Source organism: Pyrenophora tritici-repentis, chromosome 1 (assembly GCF_003171515.1).
Source record: "Pyrenophora tritici-repentis strain M4 chromosome 1, whole genome shotgun sequence".
Lineage (NCBI taxonomy): Eukaryota > Fungi > Ascomycota > Dothideomycetes > Pleosporales > Pleosporaceae > Pyrenophora > Pyrenophora tritici-repentis.
The window spans coordinates 6499861-6525435 of record NC_089390.1 but is presented as its reverse complement, the minus strand read 5'-3'; the positions used below and the strand labels follow the sequence as shown (position 1 = coordinate 6525435).

General features: G+C 51.0%; 12 protein-coding genes across 12 annotated transcripts; 6 read left to right on the top strand and 6 right to left on the bottom strand.

Moving 5' to 3' along the window:
- Positions 1 to 372: 372 nt before the first annotated feature.
- On the bottom strand, positions 373 to 1086 carry PtrM4_025540 (uncharacterized protein; the record flags this gene model as incomplete). Its single annotated transcript, XM_066103663.1, has 1 exon — positions 373 to 1086. One exon carries the CDS (start codon positions 1084 to 1086, stop codon positions 373 to 375), a length of 714 nt encoding a protein of 237 aa, XP_065965865.1.
- Positions 1087 to 1901: 815 nt separating this feature from the next.
- Positions 1902 to 3363, top strand: PtrM4_025530 (Exo-endo-phos domain containing protein; the record flags this gene model as incomplete). The annotated part of the gene is made up of 2 exons (XM_066103662.1): positions 1902 to 2333; positions 2377 to 3363. The coding sequence occupies 2 exons, from the start codon at positions 1902 to 1904 to the stop codon at positions 3361 to 3363; spliced, it is 1419 nt and encodes a 472-aa protein (XP_065965864.1).
- A 529-nt stretch (positions 3364 to 3892) lies between these two features.
- Positions 3893 to 5893, top strand: PtrM4_025520 (TAF61, Transcription initiation factor TFIID; the record flags this gene model as incomplete). Its single annotated transcript, XM_066103661.1, has 3 exons — positions 3893 to 4661; positions 5004 to 5566; positions 5636 to 5893. 3 exons carry the CDS (start codon positions 3893 to 3895, stop codon positions 5891 to 5893), a joined length of 1590 nt encoding a protein of 529 aa, XP_065965863.1.
- A 1739-nt stretch (positions 5894 to 7632) lies between these two features.
- PtrM4_025510 (uncharacterized protein) lies at positions 7633 to 8991 on the top strand (the record flags this gene model as incomplete). The annotated part of the gene is made up of 1 exon (XM_066103660.1): positions 7633 to 8991. The coding sequence occupies one exon, from the start codon at positions 7633 to 7635 to the stop codon at positions 8989 to 8991; it is 1359 nt and encodes a 452-aa protein (XP_065965862.1).
- Positions 8992 to 9533: 542 nt separating this feature from the next.
- PtrM4_025500 (uncharacterized protein) lies at positions 9534 to 10220 on the top strand (the record flags this gene model as incomplete). Its single annotated transcript, XM_066103659.1, has 1 exon — positions 9534 to 10220. The coding sequence occupies one exon, from the start codon at positions 9534 to 9536 to the stop codon at positions 10218 to 10220; it is 687 nt and encodes a 228-aa protein (XP_065965861.1).
- A 962-nt stretch (positions 10221 to 11182) lies between these two features.
- Positions 11183 to 13642, bottom strand: PtrM4_025490 (uncharacterized protein; the record flags this gene model as incomplete). Its single annotated transcript, XM_066103658.1, has 6 exons — positions 11183 to 11242; positions 11299 to 12715; positions 12813 to 13309; positions 13345 to 13361; positions 13427 to 13543; positions 13609 to 13642. The coding sequence occupies 6 exons, from the start codon at positions 13640 to 13642 to the stop codon at positions 11183 to 11185; spliced, it is 2142 nt and encodes a 713-aa protein (XP_065965860.1).
- Positions 13643 to 13719: 77 nt separating this feature from the next.
- On the bottom strand, positions 13720 to 15291 carry PtrM4_025480 (uncharacterized protein; the record flags this gene model as incomplete). Its single annotated transcript, XM_066103657.1, has 4 exons — positions 13720 to 14589; positions 14638 to 14715; positions 14766 to 15191; positions 15241 to 15291. 4 exons carry the CDS (start codon positions 15289 to 15291, stop codon positions 13720 to 13722), a joined length of 1425 nt encoding a protein of 474 aa, XP_065965859.1.
- A 500-nt stretch (positions 15292 to 15791) lies between these two features.
- On the top strand, positions 15792 to 16908 carry PtrM4_025470 (GTPase SAR1 and related small G protein; the record flags this gene model as incomplete). Its single annotated transcript, XM_001932303.2, has 6 exons — positions 15792 to 15841; positions 16018 to 16090; positions 16175 to 16194; positions 16322 to 16384; positions 16516 to 16587; positions 16635 to 16908. 6 exons carry the CDS (start codon positions 15792 to 15794, stop codon positions 16906 to 16908), a joined length of 552 nt encoding a protein of 183 aa, XP_001932338.1.
- Positions 16909 to 18868: 1960 nt separating this feature from the next.
- On the top strand, positions 18869 to 19638 carry PtrM4_025460 (RCR multi-domain protein; the record flags this gene model as incomplete). The annotated part of the gene is made up of 3 exons (XM_001932302.1): positions 18869 to 18918; positions 19170 to 19289; positions 19344 to 19638. 3 exons carry the CDS (start codon positions 18869 to 18871, stop codon positions 19636 to 19638), a joined length of 465 nt encoding a protein of 154 aa, XP_001932337.1.
- A 552-nt stretch (positions 19639 to 20190) lies between these two features.
- On the bottom strand, positions 20191 to 21607 carry PtrM4_025450 (TyrS, Tyrosyl-tRNA synthetase; the record flags this gene model as incomplete). The annotated part of the gene is made up of 2 exons (XM_001932301.1): positions 20191 to 21255; positions 21311 to 21607. 2 exons carry the CDS (start codon positions 21605 to 21607, stop codon positions 20191 to 20193), a joined length of 1362 nt encoding a protein of 453 aa, XP_001932336.1.
- A 731-nt stretch (positions 21608 to 22338) lies between these two features.
- PtrM4_025440 (Cupin-1 domain containing protein) lies at positions 22339 to 23218 on the bottom strand (the record flags this gene model as incomplete). The annotated part of the gene is made up of 2 exons (XM_001932300.1): positions 22339 to 22836; positions 22889 to 23218. 2 exons carry the CDS (start codon positions 23216 to 23218, stop codon positions 22339 to 22341), a joined length of 828 nt encoding a protein of 275 aa, XP_001932335.1.
- A 1025-nt stretch (positions 23219 to 24243) lies between these two features.
- On the bottom strand, positions 24244 to 25164 carry PtrM4_025430 (Nucleo-P87 domain containing protein; the record flags this gene model as incomplete). The annotated part of the gene is made up of 1 exon (XM_001932299.1): positions 24244 to 25164. The coding sequence occupies one exon, from the start codon at positions 25162 to 25164 to the stop codon at positions 24244 to 24246; it is 921 nt and encodes a 306-aa protein (XP_001932334.1).
- Between the last annotated feature and the right edge of the window lie 411 nt (positions 25165 to 25575).

Sequence of the window (25575 nt, the reverse complement as noted above, 5' to 3'; positions counted from 1 at the left end):
GGAAGGTGCTTGAGGATGATACGCAGTTGGCGGATAAGCGGGCAAGGTTATGTGACGAAGGTGACTTTTTGAAGTTGCTGTACGCGTTTAACCAAGAGGGCATACATTTCAGCTAGGCTAAAGGATAGGAGAAACGGGATATTGCATTTACGATGGCGTTTGGGGATACTTTTACACGAGCATGACGGAGTTGGGGTATACCAAAAAGGGCATGCCATTGGGTTTCATTCAATACTGGCATATAGCGATACACTATCAAAGCGAGAAAAACAATAAGATGCTAACGCTGGGTATCTAAAACTACATCACATCTGATGTCCTCTCTACCAGCGAGACATCTAGTCTCTCTGATGTCCTCTCACCGTGAGACCTCTAGTCTTCAGCAAAAGGGTTAGGCGGAAGAGTTTCAGCATCATAGCCATTGGTTTCCCCTTCCGCGATGCCGTTTGGGACTTCGCTTTCATGTCCATTCTCCTCCCCGTTTACCTTGGGCTCTTTCGGTCTCCACAGCCTGACTGTGCGATCCAAGCCCGCACTGGCAATCAAGCGCTCGGTCGGGTGCGTGTCTACGCTCAGGACAGCTTCGGTATGCCCCTCGAGCCGTTGTAGGATGTTCTTGCTACTCACATCCCATATCACGACCTGATTGTCCTCACTTCCCGACGCTATGAAAGCGTGCTTCTGTCCTGGAACATCGCCATACGTGCCAAAAGCACCGGACAGTGAGTAGCTCTTGTTCACATGTCCTTGATATGTCTTGACGCATTTGCCCTTTCCATCAATGTAGTTCCATAGCCGCATGCAGGAGTCTAAGGTCCAGGCCAAGACGTACTTTCCGTTGGGACTAAAGACGACCGAGGAGACGGAGGCATTGTCTTCGTGGACGAGGGTGCGTAGACATTGGCCTGTGGCTGTGTCCCAGACACGGATTAGGCCGTCGTGTGAGCAGGAAACAATCAAGGTGCCGTCGCGGACAAAGTCGACGCCACCGACTGGGTCGCTGTGAGCGGGTAGGGAGCGCATTACTCTAGCGGCGCGTACGTCCCAAAGGTAGACTGCTTCATCGTAGGACCCAGAGACAAGCATATTGCCCTTGGGACTGAAGGCTATGCTGTAGACATAATTATGGTGTCCAATGAATGGCGTTGGATGTGCGAGCCCGGTATGTGGATCCCAGAGCCGTATGCTCTTGTCGTCTGAGCCGCTCGCCAAGATCTTCGAGTCGGGAGACCAGGATATTGTGCTGATTCCGGCGAGGTGGCCTTCGAGCGTGTGTTCGAGAGCGCCTGTTATGGCATCCCATATCTTGATTGTGCAATCGGCGGATGCAGAGGCGATGTAACGTCCGTCGGGGGAGAACTTGATGCAGGAGACGGCCTTCTTATGGCCGCGCAAAATGAGCGTAGGTGCATAATGAAGCGAAGTGGGTTTCTTGTGTTGATGTCGCCGGGAAGAGGGCGGGGAGCTTGAGCGACGTGAACGTGATCTTGACCTTGATCTTGAGTAGGAGCGTCGTCTTTCTTCATAGTCCCGTCGGCCATCCTCGCTGTCGTCTCTGCTGTACCGGCGCGCGGGCCGTTCCGCTATTCTATAACTTGGGGACACATTGAGAGGGCTACGAGATGCTGATCGTTTGTGTGGTCGTTCATCATCGTATTCGTCATCGTCGTCGCGTCGTCGTTTGGGAGAGGTGGGTTGTATGTCGTCCATATGTATGTCGTCCATAATTCAATGTAGGGATGTATCGTGTTTGCGTAATGCACCAGGAAAACGCGACGAATCGGCAATACGAAAGTTAGCGTGCAGGCGGTGAGAGCACCCCTGTAGCATCCCAGGTACTATTTCCCTAGTTGCATCATCCCTACTCTACGTATTCACTCGATCTTGAATTAACTCTCACAATGGTTTTAGAGGCCTCTCAATCTCCCTCTAGTTTGAGGGTCATATCTCTCAATTGCTGGGGTCTCAAGTTCATCTCTACCCTCCGCAACGAACGTCTCACAGAAATTGGAGTTCAGATCGCCGCTGCAAGCCCCCGGCCAGACATTGTCGGCTTGCAGGAATGTTGGACACAACAAGACTACAATGTTATTCGGGAAAAGACACAACACATACTGCCCTACGGAAAGTTCTACCACAGCGGAATCTTCGGCGGTGGGCTTGTTATACTATCACGATGGCCAATTATCGAAAGCAACATGGTGCGGTATCCACTAAATGGCCGGCCTGCTGCATTCTACCGTGGAGATTGGTTTGTAGGTAAGGGCGTCGCATGCGCGAGGATACAAATGGGGCCTTCGCCGAGAGATATTGCTGAAGTGTTTTGCACACATGTATGTTCCTCCTCCCCTATATGGTTCCGTGCTGACTGGATAGCTCCACGCCCCATACGAAGCAGAACCGCACGACTCCTACATATGTCACCGGACAGCACAAGCATGGGAGATTACCAAGCTTATGCGAGGAGCAGCCGAGCGGGGACATCTCGTCATTGGCATGGGCGACTTCAACATGGTGCCCCTATCTCTCGCGCACCGCATCATCGAAACGCATTCACCTGTCCGAGACGTATGGCGCATACTCCACCCCGAGTCCTCGATTGGCGCCGCCAAGGATAAAGTCGAACAATTACGCGGCGTACCGATGCCATCTGCGCAGTTCAACATGACCGTAAATGGAGCGACGTGCGATAGCGAACTGAACTCGTGGCGGTGGAACAAGCAACAGCAGAAGCGTCTTACCAAAGGTGAGAATGTGCAAATAGATCCTGCCGTGCCAGACCCGAACGCGAAGCGACTTGATTATGTCTTCTTTAGCAGCGGAAGATACCACAATCCAGAGACAAAGGAGGAGACTGCAGAGTGGGAGCTCAAGGAAGCAAACGTAGGTATGGAGATGCGCCATCCCACGCTACACTGCTCGCTCAGCGATCATTTCTCCGTGGAGGCAACCTTGACGAGGAGTGTTGTTGCGCCCTCCGCCGTTGAACTGCCTCCTTCGGCACTACCTGAACGCTACCTGCCCATTGAGATCTACGACGAGATTTTGGCGACGACACTCAAGTACCAAGTTCGGGAACGTATACAGCGTAAGCTACGCATAGGCCACTTCTTCTACCAGCTATCCGTTTCCATCGGGTGTCTCATCGGCGTATGGTGGGCACCGAGGAACTACGTTGCCTTCATACTGATGCTGTTGAGCACTGTCGGGCTCAGCGTAGGCGTCATTGATGGATTGATGGGCTTCTTGTTTGTTGGTAGTGAGATCAGAGCACTCAAAGAGTTTGAGTGGGAGGTCAGGAATACCAGAGAGCGGGCACTGGCAAAGGCAAAGGCGGCAAAGACGAGCTCGGAGGGGAGATGAATGACTGTGATTAACAATAGATAGATATAGGAACAGGCGCAGTATAGCCTGTCTTTAAATCATTATATCACTTCTTCCATTCCACTGTGTGACAGCGGATTCCAGGGTATATGAGAGGACCGGAGGGGACTTGTCTCTTACTTATCCAATATGTGTTGGCTAAGCTGTCCAGCAGCACAATGGTGACAATTAAAAGATAATCTCAATTTTTTATCTTGTCACTGTTGGCATATTCCGATTTCCGGGCTCGGGCAAACAGAGTGGCTTCAATGTTTGGTTGGAGGACGCGTGCACGTGCTGGGTACCGGAACGAACGCGACCTTTGAGGGTTGTAGAAGGCTTGGCCCGTCCAAACCTCATCCTTCTGCTCATCACACCTCACGCGCGGAACCCTCCGCCCCTGCACGCCTCTTGCTTCGATTATACCAAGTACGCGACTCGAAGGCCACCATATATTTGCCAAATTTCGCATATAGGCCGAATACCCTAAGTCGCACGGCTCGGAAACCCGCAGCCTGCAGCCGTCACCATGGCCGATTCGCAGCCACAGCAGGCCAGCGGCGGCCAGCAAGCCCAACAGCTGCTACGACCCGACGATATACTCAAGCTGCAGTGCCTTCCCGATGACGAGAAGCAAAAGTACCGCTTGATTATGCAGAACTTTTGGACCATCTGCAACCAACACCAGCAAGGCAGCCCCGAGAACACCAATGCACGCCAGAAGCTGGCAGAATGGTCGCAGAAATTCATCACGCGCGAACGTTCATTCCGCGCCAAGATGAAAGCACAGCAACAACAGCGAAACCAAAACCAAGGACAGGCCGGCCAATCGAATGCGACGGGCCAACAGAATCAGAACGCTGCTAAGCAGGAAGGCGCACAGGCTCTTAACAGAGGTGCTGATGGCGTCGCAGGACCGGCTAACCAACAAAACCAAGGACAACAGCCTCCTGCCCAAGGCCAGAACCCAGGCCGCGGCCAAGTCGATCCTGCCATCATCAAGCACGTTCAGGAATTCCCCATGCAGGGGCCCATGAATGGACCTGCGCCCGGGACACCCGAGTACGAGGCCAAGATAAAAGAATACAGGACTGGCTATCTCAACATGCTGGCTAAGCAGGCCTCTTTGGGCGATAACAGGCGCAAGCTTCTCCAACAGCTGAGTGACCGGCAGGCCAAAGGAGAAGAGATACCCCAGGAACTGCTTTTGATGAGGGCTAAGTTCGAGAAGGAGCATGCTACTATGGCGAGCCAGATTGAAAAGTTTAGGAGCATGCAGAAGTCATGGAAGGAGGAGCGTGAAGCCGGAGGCCAGGGACAGGCGCAACCTCAAGGCCCGAATTCTGCCCAATCACCACCACAGCAACAGCAGCAAACGCCGCAGCAGCAACAACCGCAACCACTCCAAAGGCAGATGTCGCAGCCTGGGCAACCGCAAGTGAAAGAGGAGCCGCAAATCAAGATTGAAGGCGGACTTGCACCGCAACCTCAATTCAACATTGGAAACCAACAGCAGGCGCCACCTCAACAACACAATCAGCAACTCCCACCTTCACTCCCGCAGCAGCAACAGCAACAGCAGCAGCAGCAGCAACTACAGCAACAGCAACAACAACAAGCACAAACACGACCCCCGCCAGCGCCTCACTCGCAAACGATGCCTGCCAACCAGATGCCGCAGTTTGCACAAGGACAACAGCAGCAGAACTTTCACCAGCAACAGCGCCCTCAGATCAATCCCATGCAAGCCAATCAACACCAGCAGAGCCACTCGCCGCATCCCCAATCGGCCACATCGAACGCGCCAGGTCCGCCAGTACCGCTGTCTCACCAAGCCGCTGTGAGCGCCGCGAACCGATCGTACACCGACCCTCAGCGCACAAATACACCTATGCAGCAAGGCGGACAAGGCGGCAACTTTGGCAACCGTGAGCGTGAGCAGCTCAACAACCCCAAGATGCCTATTCCGCGCCATCTGAACGTGGCTCAACCGCTACCTGTGCATATGGGCCAGGCTCGACCAACCATGGGCGGTCCCACCAACGGCGCACCAGGACCAATGGGTCAGCCCGTCATCCCGCGTCCTCCACCCTTCCAGCTCGAAGGTGAAGGCGACCGCGTGCTCAGCAAGCGCAAGCTAGACGAGCTCGTTCGCCAAGTCACAGGCGGCTCAGAGGAAGCCCTAACCCCAGAAGCCGAAGAAGTAAGTTTCTCCAGTCCTAATCATCCAATTCGCCGCTCTTTTTCTAACCATACATTTCCTCTTTTCCAGGCTGTCCTCCAACTCGCAGACGACTTCGTCGACAATCTCATTAGCAACGCTTGCAAGTTGTCTAAACTCCGTGACTCGCCTCAACTTGACATCCGCGATATTCAGGTCATCCTCGAGCGCAACTATAATATTCGTATTCCCGGTTATGCGTCGGATGAAGTGAGGACTGTGCGCAAGATTGTGCCGGCACAGGGTTGGGCTGCTAAGATGAACGCAGTCAATGCTGCCAAGGTCATGGGTGGGAAGACGGACTTCTAGGCTGGATTCCCGGGGTGATGTGTGGGGGGAGGTTGGGAAGGGAAGGAAGTCGGCTTATGGCACTGATGGCATGTGCGGGTAGCTTGAACTATGCAGGTATTGAACGTAACAAGTCAACATGTCTAGTCTGGCTAGCTCTAATGATGGAATTGGCGAATCTAAGGAGTGTCGGGGTGGATGGTATGGGGATACGATGGCGGAGCGCATTATTCAGTTCTTCTCTTTGTGGCATTACACTCTATTTATTCCATCGAATGATTAAATGTGAGAGTGACTTTCTTCTTAGACTTGTTTCTTTCTGACTTTTCTTTCCATATGTTTTTTGGGGACTCGGTGTCTTTGACTTGCTTGTATTTGTTAAACATGGATAATGGATATCACAGTTGATGACTAGGGGGGATGAAGGGTTGTTGTGATGTCATAGCAAAGTATATGTTTGAAGACGACACTGCATAGAATCTGTCCAGGTTTCTCGATAATTGCGTGGGCTTTATTACTACATTCCGTGGGCTTTATTACTACATTCCGTGGGCTTTATTACTACATTCCGTGCAGTTTCTCTATGTTTTGAGTCTATCGGGTGAGCTTAGTGGCTACTGGGTGTTGGAGACGGGGGGGGGGGGGGGGGGGGCTGTGCTGGAACTGTGCTGTCGTGTGTCTAAGAAGGAGTTTATGATACTCCGGACTTATGCTTTGTGTGTTGTGTAGACGGAATATCCTGTTGGTAGGTTCACGTCTCTCTGTCTTACATTGTTCTACGCCGTAGAGTCATGTCCGTGTAGGTTTTAGTCTACTGTATACAGATATTAGCCTGACAGCAACTAGCGTTGCGGCCTGTAGGAGACATACTCACTTGGAGGGTAGAGGCTCTGCCTTAATGGATCAATGTCTTATTGTTCTGTTTCAGTGGAGAGACGGTAGAAGACAGTCATAGTTTCATACTGTCTTCTACCTACTCGAGCTATATTGCCGTGAAGGGGGTCTCGTGCATGTCTCGTCGCACTTTTTGTCGGGTTGATGGGCATTCACGTTCACGGTTGTTCATTGCGTATAGCTTATCAGGCCGCTACGAACGTGTAGTAGTGTGTCGAACCGTCTTTCATCTTCTTGTCTAGCCCCTCTAATGCGAGAAATATTATGAATGTCCTAGACTGTTGTCTTTGCATTGTCTTGATCAGCCGTGAATTTTTGCCCTATAGCGGTTATAATGGGCCTTGGAATTTCCCCTCATATGTCATCTTTACATTCGGTCATCGAGCAAATCAACTTCACACCACTACAACACGCACTACTTTACACTTTAAAACTACCATGACGTCCCAAAGGCCAAAGAGATCGAGAACGCAATACTTTTGGAAGAAGACCAGTTCGTAGAACATCACGCTACCGAATCCGGTCTGCAAATGCCCGTGGTGGAGAGTTTGAGGCATTTTACGGTGGTTACGCAAAGCAAGTCCAAACAAGTGACGTCTCGCACGAGACAGCAGAGATTAAATTCCCAAAATGGGATTCTTCAGCTCTCTGATAGGCATGCAGAAACCCTGCCCAGAAAACGAGTAAGGACGGCGGCGAAGACAAGCAATCCTGAGCCATCAAATCACCAAATACATCAAGCTACATACTCCGATGAAGATACGGAGAAACCGCTCACCAAACAATTAAAGACTACGGTTGAGAAGCCTAAGTACAAAAGTTTTTCTAAGACGGGTGAGGTTGTTCCCACCTTTGAACCTCCTATCATGGATTCCGGTGTCGACGCTGTTACTGTTGGAGAACCTTTAAGTTATTCTGCCCGCTCCAAAGAAGTGTTTAGCGGATCCAAGATCAAAAATTTCTGCGCAAGTACACCAGGAGCCTTTCGAGCGGCTGAACGCCTTAACTGTACACTGAGACTTTGCGTTCTCTTGTGCGAAGATCATGTGAAAATCTGTGCTTCATACCAACAAGATCTTGATGAAGCGATGAGACTCTTGGATCCTTACGTCGAAGACCTTGAGGTCACCGACTCTGCTGATGTCCATCAACATCGCGTAATGTGCTACACGAAGGCTCGGTGCCTGCGACCTGGCCATCCAGCCAAGGCTGATGATTACGCAAAAATAAGCTATTACTTCGACTGTATGAGCTATCTCGAAGAGACGAAACCTCCAGGTCATCCTAAGACTCCTAATGATACCAGAGTCATTGCTCACTGGCATCTTCCTGGGGAGAAAGATGTAACTCAACCCAAAGAGCATGATACTGCAAGCTACGCCAAGTACCTCCACGAATCCAAGAGATTTCCTAGCGATGAAATGGTCGTTGAGACCAAAGAGCAATTCTCAGATTTCCACCACAACAAGGCAGGTCTATACGGTCCAGATGATTTCTGTATTTACTGCCAGACTTGTCATTCAAAGCCTACTTTCTGGCATGGAGGCAAGAAGTTCCAGTTATGCTACCATATCTCTTTCACGAGTGGGGGGCAAGCGAAATGCAAATACCTGAAATGGACAAATTTTGTGGAGGTGTTAGAGGAAGACAGTACCATCAAGTTCGATTTGACCGAACCCGAAAACTGTCTCGCAAGGATGTGCATCTATTGTCATACTCTAAAGCCCCCAGAACATTGGAAAGGTAAAGACAAAATGTGTCAAACCGGGCTGGATAGGGGCTACCGATGGAAGCATGGCCTCGGAGCAGAGACTAAGAAGGTGATTCGTTGCGACCACTGCAATAAAGAATTTGAGGAAGAGATTTTCGACAAATACCACTCAGACGGTTTGGAACAGCATGAACGTTGCCCGCGTTGTCACTTTCTCTACCTGAAAATTCACACAGACTATCACCATGGTGACACGCAATGCTACGATGTAATTTCGGCACCAGAAGAATCTCGCATTGTCTTGAAGGCTCGACGTGTTCCATGTTACAAGTGCGGCAAGGGAACTCTGGATTTCGAAAAGCATTTGGAGGTGTGCGACAAGAAGTATTGCAACAGATGCGATGAACATAACATCAGCCCAGAGGATTACGACTTGAGACACGGTCATCGCTGCGACAGGCATCATGCCCTGAATGCCATAAGTCCAACCTTAGTTCAGCTGAGTTTGAGATGAGTCACGGCAGAAATTGCCACAAGAGAATTTGCCACGGTTGCAATTACAGTTTCCCACTCGAAGACATATTAGAGCACAGTGAAAGTTGCGAGTATTGCAAATGCCGAACATGCAACCGCAGATTCCTCTTAACTGATATTGAAGACCACAATTTTCCATGCCAAGAAGCTCTTAACCGCGCGAGAGCTGAACTGGAGGGTCAGGGAATGTGCGCCTGGTTACCTACCTTGAACGCAACTCGCTGTACAAGCCGCCCTTGGGAAGGCAAACCATATGCTCCTAGTTCAGTTCATGGGGGTGCGAACAAGGATTTCGGCTTTGGAATGTCTGAGAACTACCCACCTGAAAGATCAACATTACGAAACGTCTTTAGTGAGAAGCTCCCAAACCGACTGCGGGAAACGTGTCTCCAAGGTGAACATCCGGTCATCGATAAGCTGGCCTATAACTGGATTCACCATTCTGAAAGGGTCGCAATCGCAGACATAGAGTGTGGAGATATCTCTAAACCATGGGGGTCGACCTAAACGTATCAGGTATGCATGAAGAATGCCTTAGGTGAATTCATTATCGAACCGACAACCATAACGCATGAAGGGATTTCAAAATCCACTCTGTTCTATGAGCTGAACCAAAGGGCTGCCAACAACAAGTCATTCAATGTCTTCAATCATTTCGCTAAGTTCTATGGCCCACCAGACAGCTCAGCTATCGGAATCCATGGGAAATGCGGCACATGGAATGATGTTGTCGCAGATTTCGAGAAGTACGTTGAGAAGCTCAAAGGTCCTAAAGAAATGTTTGACTTTCACGAACATTCATCGAATGACATAGACGGCTTGGGCATCCTCGCTGGCTTTGAGTCGGTTGGCAAGGGTGAGCTTTTAAACTTTCTTCCCGATCGATACAGAGGCGTACCTAAGGGTTGTTCGGCAGCCTTCGGCCTCAAAGACGAATGCAGGTCTCTGATGTGGTGGCGATGGGTCAGAAAAGTTTTGAAACTTGACGGATCTACGCCTGATCAACCAAAATTGCATTGCAAGTTGACAAATCTCTTCCAAATTTTCTATGAAAATTTGCAGCACTTGGTTCATACAGCACATACGGCGGGTTCCGACACAGAGATAGCCAGGCTTGTGCTCGACATCTTCTTCCGTGCTTGGCTAGGCATGCCGATGTTTGTCCAGGCAGACGACAAAGAGAAGGAGGTCAGGGAGCGGGGCGGATGAGTCTACATGCAGGATGGTCTGGGGAAAGAGGGTTCGAGAAAGTGTGGTCGGAGGAGAAAATATGCTAGGCAGATGAGTCTAGTCAATGAATTCATGGGTCATGGCAAAAGTCGGACAATAACTATGCACGTGAATGTGAAGGTTCTGTTTATCTGATTGGAAACATGAGACAACATATCACTTCCTCTGGGGTCAGATTTGGACCGCAGAGACACAATGTGCAGCGTATGGAATGACTAAGTCCAGCCCGTTTGGGAAATTTCACATACCCAGCTCTTCAATTTTGCCCTTGCTACCTGACTGGACAATTTCTTAAAAGAGAACTCTAGGTTTAACTAGCCGGTGACCTGATTTTGAAAGAAAACCTCAATCAAGGCCCCATAATTCCCGAAAGACGTAACAACGGGGGAGAAAGATGAGTTCGTAAGGCGATGGTGACATAGGTTGACGCATACATGGATAATAGCGAATGCATAAGGTCAATTTTCACGTAGATATGAGGATTGTGAACGGGACATACTAGATGACTGATATGCGAGAAGATGCTAGATGCGCGACAGTTGCAAGGTGCCAAGGCAACACCCATCTTTGACGTATGCATAGAATATACCAGGTCCGCCTTATCGCTCTACAAACGAGTGTGAGTGCTATCAAAAGCCAACTAACAAACCCGGCAGAGTACACGCAAGACAGTGTCAACGTCACACAACAAGCCGCTAGAAATTTGCCAAAAGGGCAAAAAGTGCTGGCCACGTACACAAAGAGTCGTAACAAAGAGGTGATGTGGGCATACAAGATCTTGATTTTGGGCTGCATCCACGCCCCATACGCCAGTCAATGCTTGCTAAAACTACAAATTTTTCACCACACATGAACGCCGAACCGATGCGCAAACGTTACCATTGTAAACTCCATGACTCAATCATGTCATGCACTCCACGAAGGAGTATATAGAAACCATTCTACGGGCTCACGTTGAACTTCATCCTGATGCCCATCGAACTCAGCTCTACGTCCAAGTACTGCAGTAGTAAGTTAGTAATTGTCTCACATGCAAGTTGGAGAATGGGAAACATACCTTGAGCACACCAGGTACCGCGACAACCGCGACATCATCACCCCCTACATACCGCATCCCCTGTGCGTCCATCCATACGTCGGCCTTGCTGGTCACCGCATCAGCCAGCTTGGCACACCTCCTGCAGCGAATCGTGATGTCCTTGCCACCCTTGTCCTTCTTACGGCTATACTCGCTGACCGTCGGTGTCGTGCTAAGGAATGAGCCGCAGCTGCGGCAGATGGCAGCTTTTGTGTAATCGGAGCAATTCATCATGCGGTCTTGGAGGAGGAAAGCTGTGCCGTGCGCAATCAACGCATCGCGCTCCATTTCACCAACTCGTATACCACCACCCTTCTTACGTCCCTTGACCGGTTGGCCTGTAGTAGGGTTGACCGGTCCAGTAGTACGGACTTGGAACTTGTCGTTGATCATGTGCCTTAAACGTTGGTAGTAGACTACGCCAATGTAGATATCTGCGTGCAATTCCTCGCCAGTAAACCCCGAATACATGGGTTCATTTCCGTAATAATTATAACCGGCTTTCATGAGCTGTTGACCAAAGTGATCCACTGCCGTGTTCTGCTCATCGAATTGGAAGGGCGTCGCGTCTTGAGCCATGCCGTGGAGTGCTCCAGACTTTCCGGCTAGCGACTCGATGAACATGCCAATCGTCATTCGTGAGGGAAAAGCGTGGGGGTTGATTATAACGTCGGGTTGGATACCAGTCTCTGAGAAAGGCATATCGGCCACAGAAAACTTCTGCGAAACGACTCCTTTTTGGCCGTGTCGAGACGAAAACTTGTCGCCAACAATGGGAGAACGTGGGATCCTGAGCTTGATAGATAGCTTCTGGCAGGGCTGTGTTCCATCCTCGGAGCCGATGATGCGGACTTGTTCAACATAAGCAACTTCGTCCTCTTTGTACTTGAAGAACTGCGTCTGTCCATCTTTGTTGGTGTAGTCATCCATGGCTGTGTCGTACGAAACGGTGTGCCAGGCTGCGATAACATCACCAGACCGTAACATCGTTCCAACACGAGGCAAACCATCTGCGTCGAGAGTTTCTTTGGGCTTAGATTCCACTAGACTGTCAGGGGCGAACCCAAAAAGTTTGGTCACCGTCCGTTTCGACCGGTTTTTTCGGCTTCCTTCCTCTAAATCGAGGATCTTGGTTTTGTAGACTGTTCCATGGCCGAAGCCCCTTTCGTGGGCCCCGCGAGACAACACAAACCCGTCGTCCATGTCGTATCCTGTGTAGGATATGACAGCTACAACAGCATTCATGCCATTTGGGAAGTTGTCCAAACCATATTTGTTATGCAGGGGAGGACGGGCAATCGGGGTCTGACCAGTTTGTAACCGGTAGGCTTTGTTATCTGTCCGGTAGTCCAAAGAAGTGGCGGGCGTACCCATCGACTGCTTACCCATTTGACACCTATATGCTGTTAGTCTGTACCTAGATTTCAGTTTTCTATGCAACTCAACTCTGCTAGCAGTCAGTATATTATATAACGCGCAGGGAAGGGTATAACGAACGGTATAAGTTTCTGGGGGATTGGTTGTAGTCCGAGAAGGGCGTCTGATTGCTCACAATCGACAAGATATTCGTTGGGTCAAATTCAACATGTGTTGAGTCGCCAGATACGATCTCGGCATCTGTGCACGATATGGACATGTAGGGCTGCTCAAACGGACCTACGTAGTCCAGCTTGTTGAGAGGTAGGTACTTGACAGGTCGATACATCCTTGCGCTTTGCGAGAACATGTAGACACCTGGGTATTGTCCGTTGTTTGAGTTGGGAACATAACCAATCTCCAGTTCCAGGGGTACACCGTGCGAGCCTTCTACTTTCCAGTAGCGGAGCGTATCGCTGACGACCTTGGCTTGCTTAGGCGAGCAGAAGCCCAGGACTCTGCCGTCCAGCTGTACGACTACGCTTTCATCAAGAGAGGCGGAGGAGTCACGTGAGACGCCCAATTTCGCAACAAGCTTGGGAATCGCCGAAACATCAACATTTGATGTAGCAATCTTGCATTTATGAGCAAAGTGATTCAGCAGCCCACAGGGTGACCCATCGGGGCTGTGAACGGGGCAAACGTGAGGGACGTTAGTATAATGGTGGTTCCGGGGAAGGAAATAACATACTGAACCCCCAAGACTCGGGTAAAAGTTTTCTGACCGTGGTTGTCTTGAGCTGAGCAAAGAAGGCACCTCTGTGTACCATACGGAAGTGGGAAATAAACCTATAGAAGTTAATGCGTTCTATAAAAGTCAGTACAAGTCAAGCGAGGACATGGTGGTGGCGAAAGAAGCATTCGAACACATACCAGCGACCACGGTATATCCGCTTGTTTGTTGCATGTCCAGGCCACTAGGCGACACTAGATTGCCAGTACTATCCTGTCAGCGAATAGTCAGTAGTCAGTAGTGTAAATGGCTCACCTTAGAAAGTAAGACATTGCATCGCCAATGTTGTTCTTTGTTCGACGGAGTATTTTTGAGGTCCAGTCCCGTCTAAAGTCGTCCGAGACAATGGGCTTGTACTCTGTTTTCCGGCCCCATTCACGCAGAGCCAACTGGAAGCTGTTGAGCCATTCCTCTAGTCTCTCCTTTAAGATCATGCCGTACAATTGTCCGCCTAGTAGAATCTCCTGGCTCTGGACAGCATCCGGGTTGTCGACAGTGCACTCTCCTTCGACCAAAGAGTAGAGCTTCCTGGTCATGAAGAGGAGCATTCGAAACTTGTCGGCATCCTGGGCGGGGGTAACCGCTACGCAACCAAGATGAGGCAGTACAATTTTCCGAAGAAATTCCGTACCACCGTCAAAGTCGCTAATATCTGGAGGTAGCTGGAGGACAACTTTGAACTTTTGGCCCAAGAAAGCTCGAGTCTTTGCCTTTGTGTGTAGACCATAGACTTTGAAGGTACGTAGCAATAGTTCGACACGATCTGAGACGAATTGCTTCTCTCGAAGACCTTTTGAGCCAGCTGCGCCCACAAGGCCCTCGAAAATCTCCCGATCGTTGGTCTCGACAAGGGCTTTCATGATCATGACCAGGGGGACTAGGTACTCTGACTTGCGCCACGAGAAGCGGAAGTTTACGTTGCCATCATCAAGGTAGTGTAAAGCGTTCGTTTGCGATGTTTGGTCGGGTCGCATCGATCTGATTTGTATACCGTATTGAGTGTAACCGGGACCGCGGTTTGTGAAGGCACCGCGCTTGATAGCCATTGGGTAATTGCGGCGGTTTACCTGCAAAGGGCGGATCATTTTTTCGTTTCCGTTGACGATAAAGTATCCTCCACACTTGTTGAAGTTAGTCTCTCGTCATCTATAAGTTCATAAGTGGCATACCTCTTCACTTTCCTCCTTTGACTTGACCAGTGCGGCGGGGGATAAGCCTTCAAGATGGCATCGGTTGGATCTCAACATCTGCGGAGAGTTAGTTATGCAGGCCACCACTGGTACTAGAACCAACTAACAATTGGTACGGATCCCAAGTCAGCCATTTCTTCCTGCCAGTCGCCCTGGTTGATCCTCCACTGGAGTCGCGCGCGCATCTTGCCGCGGTAGGTAGCATGTCGTTCTCGTGCCTCTGAGGGTAGGATGTTGCGGTTCTTGAGAGCGACCTTGTTGGTGGATGGCAGGGCTGGCTTGTCGAGGAAAACATCCTGTATACGCAGAGAGAGTCGGTTGCGTGCGCCTGCCTCTTCGGGTGCTGCGTATGGGTTGCCGTCGAGAAAGATCTTGGTGCCAATATCCTTGATACCCTCGCTCAGCTGGCCGCCGGCACAGAAGATGGCGTTGAAGGATTCGGTATGGGGCGCGACGGCTTCAGCTAGCATGGGAAAGGCGGTCTCGTCTCTGGGTGGGTTTCGGAAAAGCTCATGCCGGCGCAGGGTATCAAACTGGAGCGGATATTAGAGGTTGCAAGAGCAAGATGCAGAAGGAGCCTACTTTGGTCGACCACTGCGGCCGTGGCTGAGTTGCTACTGTGGAAGGCGCCATGGTTGCCGTTTGCGACTTGAGGTGCAATTCGGAAACGGAAGGCGCAGCGCACACGGGTACGCGCAATATAAAAGTGCAGCGTGCGAGGTTTCACGGTGGGCAGGCGGCGGCGCGATTGTAGAGTTGCGATCAAAGCCAATCTCGAACTTTTTCGTTAGACCTAGGCCGATAGCCCACCCCTGTCTAGCGCCCTGGCCAAAGTCACACGCCGCCGCGGCTCCATCACTGTGCTGCAGCGTGAACCACTCCTGGCTTTCGTTAGGGCGGCACAGCTCTGCTTCTTTACTTCCTCACGGCATTGCCAGCACCTTTTGCATCTGCTTTTACTGTTGAGCGTTGTCATTTTGCTGTTGTTGCTACCAAGCCTACGGCGATCACGCCTATTACATGCCCCGCAGCAAGGATCAAGGTTCCCAGACTTCCCTCCATCGCTCATCCATCGCCAGCCCTCACGACCAGACAACACCAGCACCGAGTCAGCATCTACTGCGACCACGGCCATGGCGAATCTCTTCCGCCGCATCTACGACTGGCTGCTCCGCCTGTTCTGGTACGCCTACCTGTCTACCTATTCCTTTGTCAAATGCGCATGACCTGATGCCTGCTGCGCTACTTGATACCTCTCTTGTATCCTGTTTTCGTCACCGAAAAAGCAAAGTCACGGGCGACGGCGGCGACGACGACTACGATGACCAGAGATGGATGCTGACTGCTCTCACTCTACAGGGCGACCGAGATGGACATCACCATGATCGGTTTGCAGAATGCTGGCAAGACTTCACTCCTCCGAGTTCTGGCGGTGAGTCCCTTCTCGATGCGGAAAGACCGTCCTGTGTCGACATGCTTGATCCGGATCAAAACAAGCTGACGGATTGCCACCTAGGGAGGAGAGTTCACGGTCGAGTAAGTCTACGTCGGTGCCGAGTTGCGCAAGCCAACGGCGACGTTGTTTCATCCGTGTCCCGATGCTACTGCTTCGCGCAACCATGAGACCATGATAGCGGGGTCCATGCGCTGACATTGGTCCTAGCTCCATCCCCACCGTGGGCTTCAATATGAAGCGCGTCCAGAAAGGTCATGTAACCTTGAAGTGGTGAGTACTTTTGATGTTCTCCCTGGTCACGCATGTCCGCCTCTTGCAGCGCCAAGCCGTTTGGAGCCCGCCTTGCGGGGTGCAGCGTCATCTACTAGGCCCAAGGCGCATCTGCTGACCAGCGGCAACAGTTGGGATCTCGGGGGCCAGCCTAGGTTTCGTTCCATGTGGGAGCGGTACTGCCGTGGTGTAAATGCCATTGTGTAGGTTTCGCTTGCACGTCCTGGCTGCCCGTCGCTCATTGCAATAGGTTCATCGTCGACTCGGCCGACAAGGAGGCCTTGCCAGTCGCTGGCGAGGAGCTGAAGCTGCTCTTGGAGAAACCTGCCTTGGAAGGCATCCCTCTTCTCGTGCTGGGCAACAAGTCAGACTTGCCCAACAAGCTTTCCGTCGACGAGCTGATCGAGGCCCTGGACCTGAAGTCGGTGTCCCACCGAGAGGTGAGCTGCTACGGCATCAGCGCAAAGGAAGAGACCAACCTCGACGCTGTTCTCCAGTGGTTGATTGCCCGTGCCAGCAAGTAAGATGTTGTGGTGTTCGTATTTCGATCCGTCGATAACGTGACTGGCGAGCTCTCGTCGACCACGTGTCGCGCGCGACCTCGATTTGGTGTTTTCCGCAAATTCACGACGCCGATGTGCCTACGTTCTCACGAATAACGGTCGTCAGCCTTCTACGACATCTTTAATGATTCTTACGACTTGATGGAAGAAAAGACGGGCAGATCGCTCTGCAGGCTAGCGATGGCCATTCCAGTTCCCCAGCTCGACACGTTTACTCCCTTTCATATCTTTATTACGGCGAGGGCCCATGTCCCTATCATGTATCATCCTCTTTGTTTCATATTCCAGCCAAGATGTAGCAGTTAAGAAAAGACGAGAAAGGGCGGGTCCAGGAATGAATTGATATGTTTGGTTGCGCATGCTTGGTCTCTTGTCTGGCTCCATTGGGAGTAACCTGAGGTTCGCAGCGACACAATGCCATATTTATGTTTGTCTTGTCTTGTTGACTAGTGCGGGTTTGGTCCTCGTGACGTTGAAGCGCCTCATGTGCAGGTGCGCCTTCTAGTCAGTCGTCGCTTGACCGCTGCTGACGGGCTCGAGTGCAATTGCGCGCAGGCGCTGCCGTGGTTGCGGGTTGTGTGCCAAAACCGAGTCCTCGTCGCGTTCTGGTGTAGAAATCCCGTGTCGCACAGATGCCAGTGCGGATTGAGATGGCGGCGCGGCAGCAGCAGCATGCGCCAGATTCGGCCACGGAAATGACGGCGTTTCGAGCGGAGAGAAAGGGGAGGAACGATCAATGCACACAAAAGAAAAGCGACGAGGACAAATAACTAACATTTTGCAATCCGCTGGCAGCAGTGGTGGGACCCAAGCAAATCCATGCCATCAACAATTGAACAACTCATCCTGCATTAGCGTCTCCCAGGGAATCATGAACACGAGCGTGTTGATTGGCCATATGTGTGCTTCGCGATCCACCCCCCTGTTCGTCGAAGGATGCTGGAAGGGCAGCCGATGCAGGAAGAGCTGGAGGGGTCAAGCGGCAAGGCGAGGAATTCACGATTGCGGTGGTCGTGGCCGGGGAGAGGGGAACTTGTGGCGCACCAGTCTAGCTATGTGGCTTGAGTGGAGGTTTCGACCGTAGTAGAGCATCTCTCGCATGAGTAAGTACCTCAACCCATCGTCGTAACATGTCTACAATCACATGCTGGCCGTTCATATCCACCACTGCTCTAGAACAACAACTCACTCGACGGTCCTCTATCGATAATATTGCCTACGTATCCTGAACCAAATGTCTTGTGTAGATCTCATGACCCAGAGGCTGAGGATCACCTGGGTTTCATGAAATACTTAACATACTACGTCTATCAAGGCCACTGTAGTCGCCAAACACGCCTATTAGATGCTTCCCTATAATGCTAATAGGCATGTTTAGCAACTATAGTGGCCTTTTTACACGAGTATATCAAGTATCTTATGACACTCGGGTGGTTGACGAGTGCGATGGGCGCAGCACAAGGCACCGGACCGGCTTCCTCAATGATGACGCCGAGCATTCCTTCTGATTGACCTGATCACGTCGCTTACTCATGAAGCGGCGAAATTCTCTCATCCGCGCATACCCCATGTAGACCAGCGCAAACACTCTCGGTACCGGTACAGGTACCGCGTTGGCCATCGTGGCTGCGCCTCCCCAGCGCATCCGCAGTGAACCTAGAAGTTTCGCGTCTCTCCTCTCAGCCCAGGATATAAGGAAGCCACCGGTCGCCATCATTCCTGCACTCCGCTTTATCCGTCCAAGCCCTGCATTTCTTGGCTGTGGCTCAGCTCGCAACACATCCTTCCCCTCTCAAGCCTATCTCGTCATAACAGTTCTCCGCGTGTCCCACATCGATCCTCTTCCCTCTCAGCTCGCCTTCTCACTCGCGAATTCATCGATTTGGTCACCCACTTGCATCAGTAATTGGTGTTCAACAAAATGCATCTGCAGGCTAGACAGTACTACGGCGATTATTATGACGATGACAGGTATGTATGTTGTGGGTTGCAGTTTCATTGTTCTGTTTCTGCGCGTGGCGGTGTTGGTAGCCCGGTTGTTTGCGACAGTCGACGTCACAACGTCACTGGGGCTGCGCATCAATCGGCATCTTTCGATACGCTGCTTTTGTATTTGGTCGCACTGTTCCTTCACCAAACAACTTGTCTTAGCGCTTTCCTCTTTGATTCAACTTTCCCACAATTATCAACCATCACCCACGATTCTAACACACTATGGCTAGGTGCTACATTGACAGAAATGGCTATGAACGCTGCCGTAACTCCACATGGAACAACTGGGCTCGATGGGTTGTTCTCGTCATTGTCGTAGTCGGCTTCTTGCTCCTCTTCGTTCTTTGCTCGTAAGTCACCTCTGCGCATCCGTTCGCGATGCATCGTCTAACCTTCACCAACAGCTGCCTGACCGCTCGTCGTCGTCGCAAGGCCGGCCGCCAGCCTTTCTACGGCACAGGCTGGGCTGCGCGCCCCGGCGCCTACAACAACCACCAGAACGCTCAACCTTACTACAACCCCAACCACCAGCCCGCCCCGCCTTACTCGGCTACCCCGAACAACAACTACTACGGCGGTGGCGCAAATCAGGGCTACTACGGTCAGCAGAATGGCGTTGAGCTTCAGCAACCGCAGCCGACATACGGTGGCCAACCAGAGTATGCACCACCACCTGGCCCACCCCCAGCCAAGGTCTAGGTCGTCCTCCAGAAAGACTCGTTGCCAAACGACGACGACGACTTCGAAACGAGTATCCTCATGGCTGGACTCGATCAAACTGGAACAGCGTTGGACTTTTTTTACTTGGCGTTGATAATCGTAAGCAGGGATTTCCTTGGGCACGCGCGATACCTCTTCATGTTTATGTTTTTCACGTACATGCTTCATGTGAAGCATTTTTAGTCTACGACGATATCTTTAGCTGGTAATCAAAACTTGTTGATTAGCAATCGTTGTGTTGTTGTTCACTGTGTGCCTGTGATGATACCTGTGTTTCGAGAGTGACGTTATTCTAAGGCGAGAGTGAATGACGGGGATCCTGGCATATGCATTAACATATAAGTGGGTTAGCAACTGGAAATAATATGGCACGTGCTTGTCTGGTGGCTCTGTCAGCGATGACTTAATGGCAGTTTCTTATTCATGTTTGTTTAAAACATCCATGCATGAAATGCTTCAAGACATGATCTTCTTGCTACAATTCGTCTACTTCAGGCGAAACATGGTCTATCTCTGACCAATGCGACTCATCTACTTCTTCTCTTCCAAACTCAAGTTCTCAATCGCCTTCTCACCGCCCTCTGTCCCCACATCCACCATGGCTTTATCCTCGCCCTCTACATGCCCATCAGGCTTCGCCTCTACATTCCGCTTTGGGTGGAAGGTGCCCTTGTCCTTGACCTTCTTCTGTTTCTTGACAACTGGTGGTGGGGGGTAAGCCTTTTGCTCAATCTCCTTCCACTCCGGGTTCGCCTGGAACTCCTTTTGTACGGGGTCGAGTAGGGTAATGAGTGCTTCTGTGACGGCGGGCTTGAGGTCTTGTGGTGTGAGGATGTCGTTTCGGTAGTCTTCTTGCATCTGTTTGATGTCGGTGTAGGTGAGGGGTTCGGCGTCGCGGCGCTTGACGACGAATTTGGGTTCGCCGTGGATAAGATGGCCGGCGGGGAGGAGGACGTATTCGACGAAGCTGAGTACACCGTTTTCTTCCACGACTTTGGGCGCTGCCTGGGCCTTCTTGAGTTTGCGCTTGACTATATCTGCATCGTCTAGTACGTCGATCTTGGAGTCAGGGTCGGAAGCGCTCATCTTTCCACCTTGCAGACCGGGAACCATGGGGTTCATCAAGTGTGCTCGCTCCTTGTAGCCGATCTTAGGTAGGACATCCTTTGCGAGCGCGAAGATCTTGCGCTGATCCACGCCACCGAATTGTACGTCTACATCGAGGTACTGCTCGTCGAGGGCTTGCATGAGCGGGTAGATTAGTCCACTCAAAGGCGCGTTCTCCGTCTGCTTGACGACTTCCGCGCCTGCCTTCTTCGCGGCAGCCTCACTTGTTATACTTGCCAACCTCAGCAAATCCATGGTGTAGTCGGCGTTTAATTCGTAGCTTGAACCCAGCACAAACTCCAGCTTGTCAATGGGAACCTTGACAGCCTTGAGGAGTGCGGTAATGGTGAATCGGTAGTATTCGGCGCGGAACTTGACGAGCTCAATCGGCGCTTTCAGGTTGTCGAGAAAGCCGTGAATATCAGCGAGCAGAATCTTGACGTGACATCCTGCGGCGAGGAACTGTGCGAGCTTGAGAATAGGTACGAACTATGAGAGCACGATTAGTGGTGCACGCGAGTGTATCCCAATTGTAGTTACATACGTAACCGCAGTGTGGCCGTCCTGTCGTAGCAGTTCCCCAGTAGACTTTCAAATGACCCTTTTTTTTTAATGCCTCGTCCATGATTTCTGGGTTCAAGACCTCGGCGAGGTTGACCTTGATCAGGGCCATCTTCTCCTCTGCCGACATGTTCGCGCCAGGTTGGACGAATGATGCATCTTGGGCTTTTCGTAATCTTGCTTTCGCGTCCTTGAGCTGTGTTTGTGCCTCTTCAACTCTCTTCTCAATCGCGGCGATTTCCTCCTGGATTGCGACGGGGTCCGCTGTTGTGTCGGCCATGGTGGGGTACAGAGGGCCAGATGTAATATCAATTGGCCGCAAAAGACACACCAGGTGTAAACTGAAGTCGCAAAATGAAGGGAAAAAGCAGGGATAGCGAGTTATATCCGTTTCAAGCCCAGTGGGATTGCGAGCCTTTTATGTGGCGCGCGAGTTGAATGTGTCGAATGCGGGGCCGGAACAGTCACCAAAAACAATTGCCAGGGTCCAGTGCCTGCCGCGCCACACCTTGTGGCTAGTGACACCCTCCTTCTACCTGCACATCAATTCAGCCCAATGCTCTGATCAAGTACATGCATAATGAATTGTATGTACTGGGTACTTTATCTCCACCAGGGCGTTCATCTCTTACATCTTCCCAAATGCATCTCTGGGACATGTCCCTTCATCATCATGGCAACGATGTGCAGGAGGTAACTTGCGTAGGCATAACTGAGGAGACATGCACTGGAGGTAATCGTGCGGTCCTCTATGATCACTGATAGTAGTGGAGAGTGAGACGATGTGAGATAGCACACAATAATGACGAAAAAGCAGTGTTTTCTGTCGCATCTAACGAATGTATAAACCAGAAGCAAGAAAGTCTAACGAAAGTGTTCAAAGAACCAAATCAGTAATCAAAGTGAACCAAGCACACAGAGAATGTAAGAAACGCCGTCGCTATGTCCCGAACCGAATATGCCATGTCTTCATACCATCACTTATCTCCGCCCAATGATGTTGTCATCAGATTAGTACTGCGAGTCCTTGGACTTGCACTTGGACATGCAAGCGTCCATACCGCTAGCCAAGTTGGCGGGGATGTACTTGCGGAACTCCTCAATGTTGAGACCATTAATGGAGCTGGGAAAGCCGAGAGTAGCGTTGACGACATCCTTGTTGAGAGCAAAGAAGTTCTGTGCGACCTGGCTAGTACCTGGGTCCTCGGAGTTCAATGTAGCGACGAAAACAGCATTTTCGCAGTTGTTGTTGAACTGAAAGTGGATTGAACCTTGGGGAAAGACGGTGCCCTGGAATTTGTTTAGGTAGCCGGAAATTTCGGGGTTCTGGTTGGGCTGGACGAGGTTGTTTTCTAGAACGTAGCCGAATTCGAGATTGCTGCCTTCTACTAGCGTGAGGAACTCAGTGGCGCGGGGGTGGACGTGAGGTGTGTTGATGCTGCAGGGACTGAGGAATCCAACAGTAGTGCTGATACCAAGATCGGTGAGGATGGGAAAGCTCTCAATGTTCTGGAAAGTACATTAGTCGAAGTTGGGAGCTTTGCAGTTTGCGCTGACTTACGGCTGCAACAAGAGCTCCATTTTTCGGGCTGTTGGCTGACGGAGCGCCACTTTCGAATGGAAAGACAACCATCTTCCTCAACGCATCACCTGTGAACAGGGTTTGTCCTCCATTTGTGAGAAGCCTTTGGAAACGCTTGATTGCTGTAGGCGCTGTAAAGAGATCCCTGAAAAGCTGGGCTTGGTCGTTCGAGGACGTTTCAGCGGGTGGAGCACTGGAAGTGGTAGTGGCATATGCGTCAGAAACTGAATGGGAGGCCTTGGCTTGGGGAAGGGCTTGGACGGTTCCGAGAGCAAGAGCAGCGACGACGATGTTGGTGATGGTGAACATGTTTACTGATTAAGACGTGAAAGCTTGAAGTATTATGAAGCAAGGAGATAATGGAAATAGTAGAGGGAAAGATGAGACTGTAGTATGGTTTACTGATTGTGAGTAAGGAGATGGTTTCTTCAATCATGCTCATCGACTGCATACTTATACCGCTGTTCTTCTATGCTTTCTCTCTCATGTCAGCCTGGATACCTGTTCCAGGCGGTAAGTGTACGATCCGATCATGGCTGTACAATCCTAGTCTGCTGCCGACTAACATTATTCTTATTTTGGCAAAGGATGCTCTCTGATTAGATGTCGCAGAGCTGAGAATACACAATGACCAAAATCGCGTCTTTGTTCCAGGCCTCCAGCCCCACGGTAGGCGTCGTGGGTGGCTGTGTGACTCAACACTCCTGGGAAGAACACAGGCCGTTCAACTGACGGTAATTACTGGTTTCTTCTTGCATATGCTGATGATACTCAAACGAATAGCCCGAATTTCGTTTGCCCGCGATAACCTGTCGATGCTTGCTTACCTGAATGACATAAGTTTCTCGGGATGTTCGTCTTGCACGAAGGTCAGACTGTTTGGTGGGCACGTGGGCTATCAGCGAGGCGCAAGATGCGGATAACAACCATCCGCGGCGGAGGCCTGTCCTTCCGCAACCTATGTTGGCACCATGTGGAGTTGGTAGCGCGTGCTTGGTAGTGAGCGTTGAGATGCTGATGACGCCTGGGCCTTCTGCTTAGCGAAGAGACTCCAAAAATAGCCCTGAAAGCCAGCACGAAATTACCGCCCTTGAACAAACAAGCGCCAGCATGTTTTGGACGCGCAGACGATCAGGTTCACCAATAGAGTGATCATGTTACGTTTCGTTAGACGCTGAGCAATATGAGTGTAAAAACAGATCGATTAACAATCCAAGACACGCCATGCTAAAACAAACAACATAATTACAAAAACCCTCGCTGATGAACGCCATTAACAAAGATTATGCAAACCCAAATTGAGACAGGACGCGTCTTAAGAACAATATACGCGTCTATTCCGACTCGTACTCAATGTCCATGTCATCATGTCCTCTCCAGAACGGCAGCTCGTCGAGAGTGAAGGCATCATCGCTAGGGATGGACGGCGGGCCTTTCGAGTGCAACACAATTCCTTCGTCAGGCTCCTCCACTTCCGCAATGTTGTTGGTGTTGGAGAAGCCTCGATCCTCAAAGATGAGTGACTCTCTTCTCGGGCCACGCACGCGGCGTCGAAGTCGTCGAGCATTTTGGTCAATATCGTCCAAAGGATCGTTGTCGGAGTAGCTGCTGTCACCTTCAACACTTTGGCTATGGCTGCGCTTGAAGATTCCTGCACTCCATCGCTTCTTCTTTCGTAGGTATATACGCGCTCTTTCCTCGTCCTCGGAAGAGTCTTCTTCTAGTTGCAACTCGTTCATTCTGGCTAGCACTTCTGCCTTTGCGCCACTCTTGTCACTTTTTGCATCCTCGCAATGGTCTGGCCGTAGGATCTCTACATCGCAATCGTAGCCTGGGTCGCTGTCCAGTTCTTCGAGTATGAACTGAGCTCTTTCTACCCGGCGTACAGGCCTCTTATCTTCTTGTTCGCTTTCTTCGCCGGACTCGTTTTCATCATCGGAATCACACTCGGATTCGGTCACGGACTCAGTCCCCTGACGAGTTGTGGCTGCGTACGCTCGCTCCGAATCTGACGATGGATGCGAAATTGGCTCGCATGATTGTGGGCGGGTGAAGTTAAAGTGGTGGTTGTATCCAGTTGGTTCGATGAACTCCAATGGCGGTGTCTGTACGAACCTACCCATGCGCTTGTATACGGGTGAGGTCTGGTGTGTTTGCGGCGGGCAGAAAGTGCGTGTGCGAGAAGTGGGCGTCATGGGCGGTGACTGCAGGTGGTCGATGACAACGTCGACCGGCGACTGGGGGTGCGTTGCCATAGCCAGGAGGGTGTTGTGGTGATTTTACGGGGGAAGTGCGTCAGGCTTGGTTGCAGCCAATTGCGAAGGCGTACGTATCAGTGGCCCTCTCTGTAATGTGGTGCTGATATCTCGATATCTCAGGGAATCAAAGTCCGACGGACGTGTCTAATCTTTGAAATGCGGAAGAAGAGTTGCGTCGACTGTATCATTCTGGAGGTGGCCCGAGAGTGTTTTACTGGGATATCTGAGCGGCGAGCTCGAGCGGAAGGGTGGAGAGTTTTAACAAGTCGGACCCTGCAACGCCTTGGCTTATCGTGCAGGTGGAATTGGAGTACTATAGGCAGCAATGCAGGAAATGTAGCTTGCAGATCGGTCAAAGCCACCAAGCGCAGTCAGTTCGGGTGCAATGCGTATGTGGTGATCGAATAG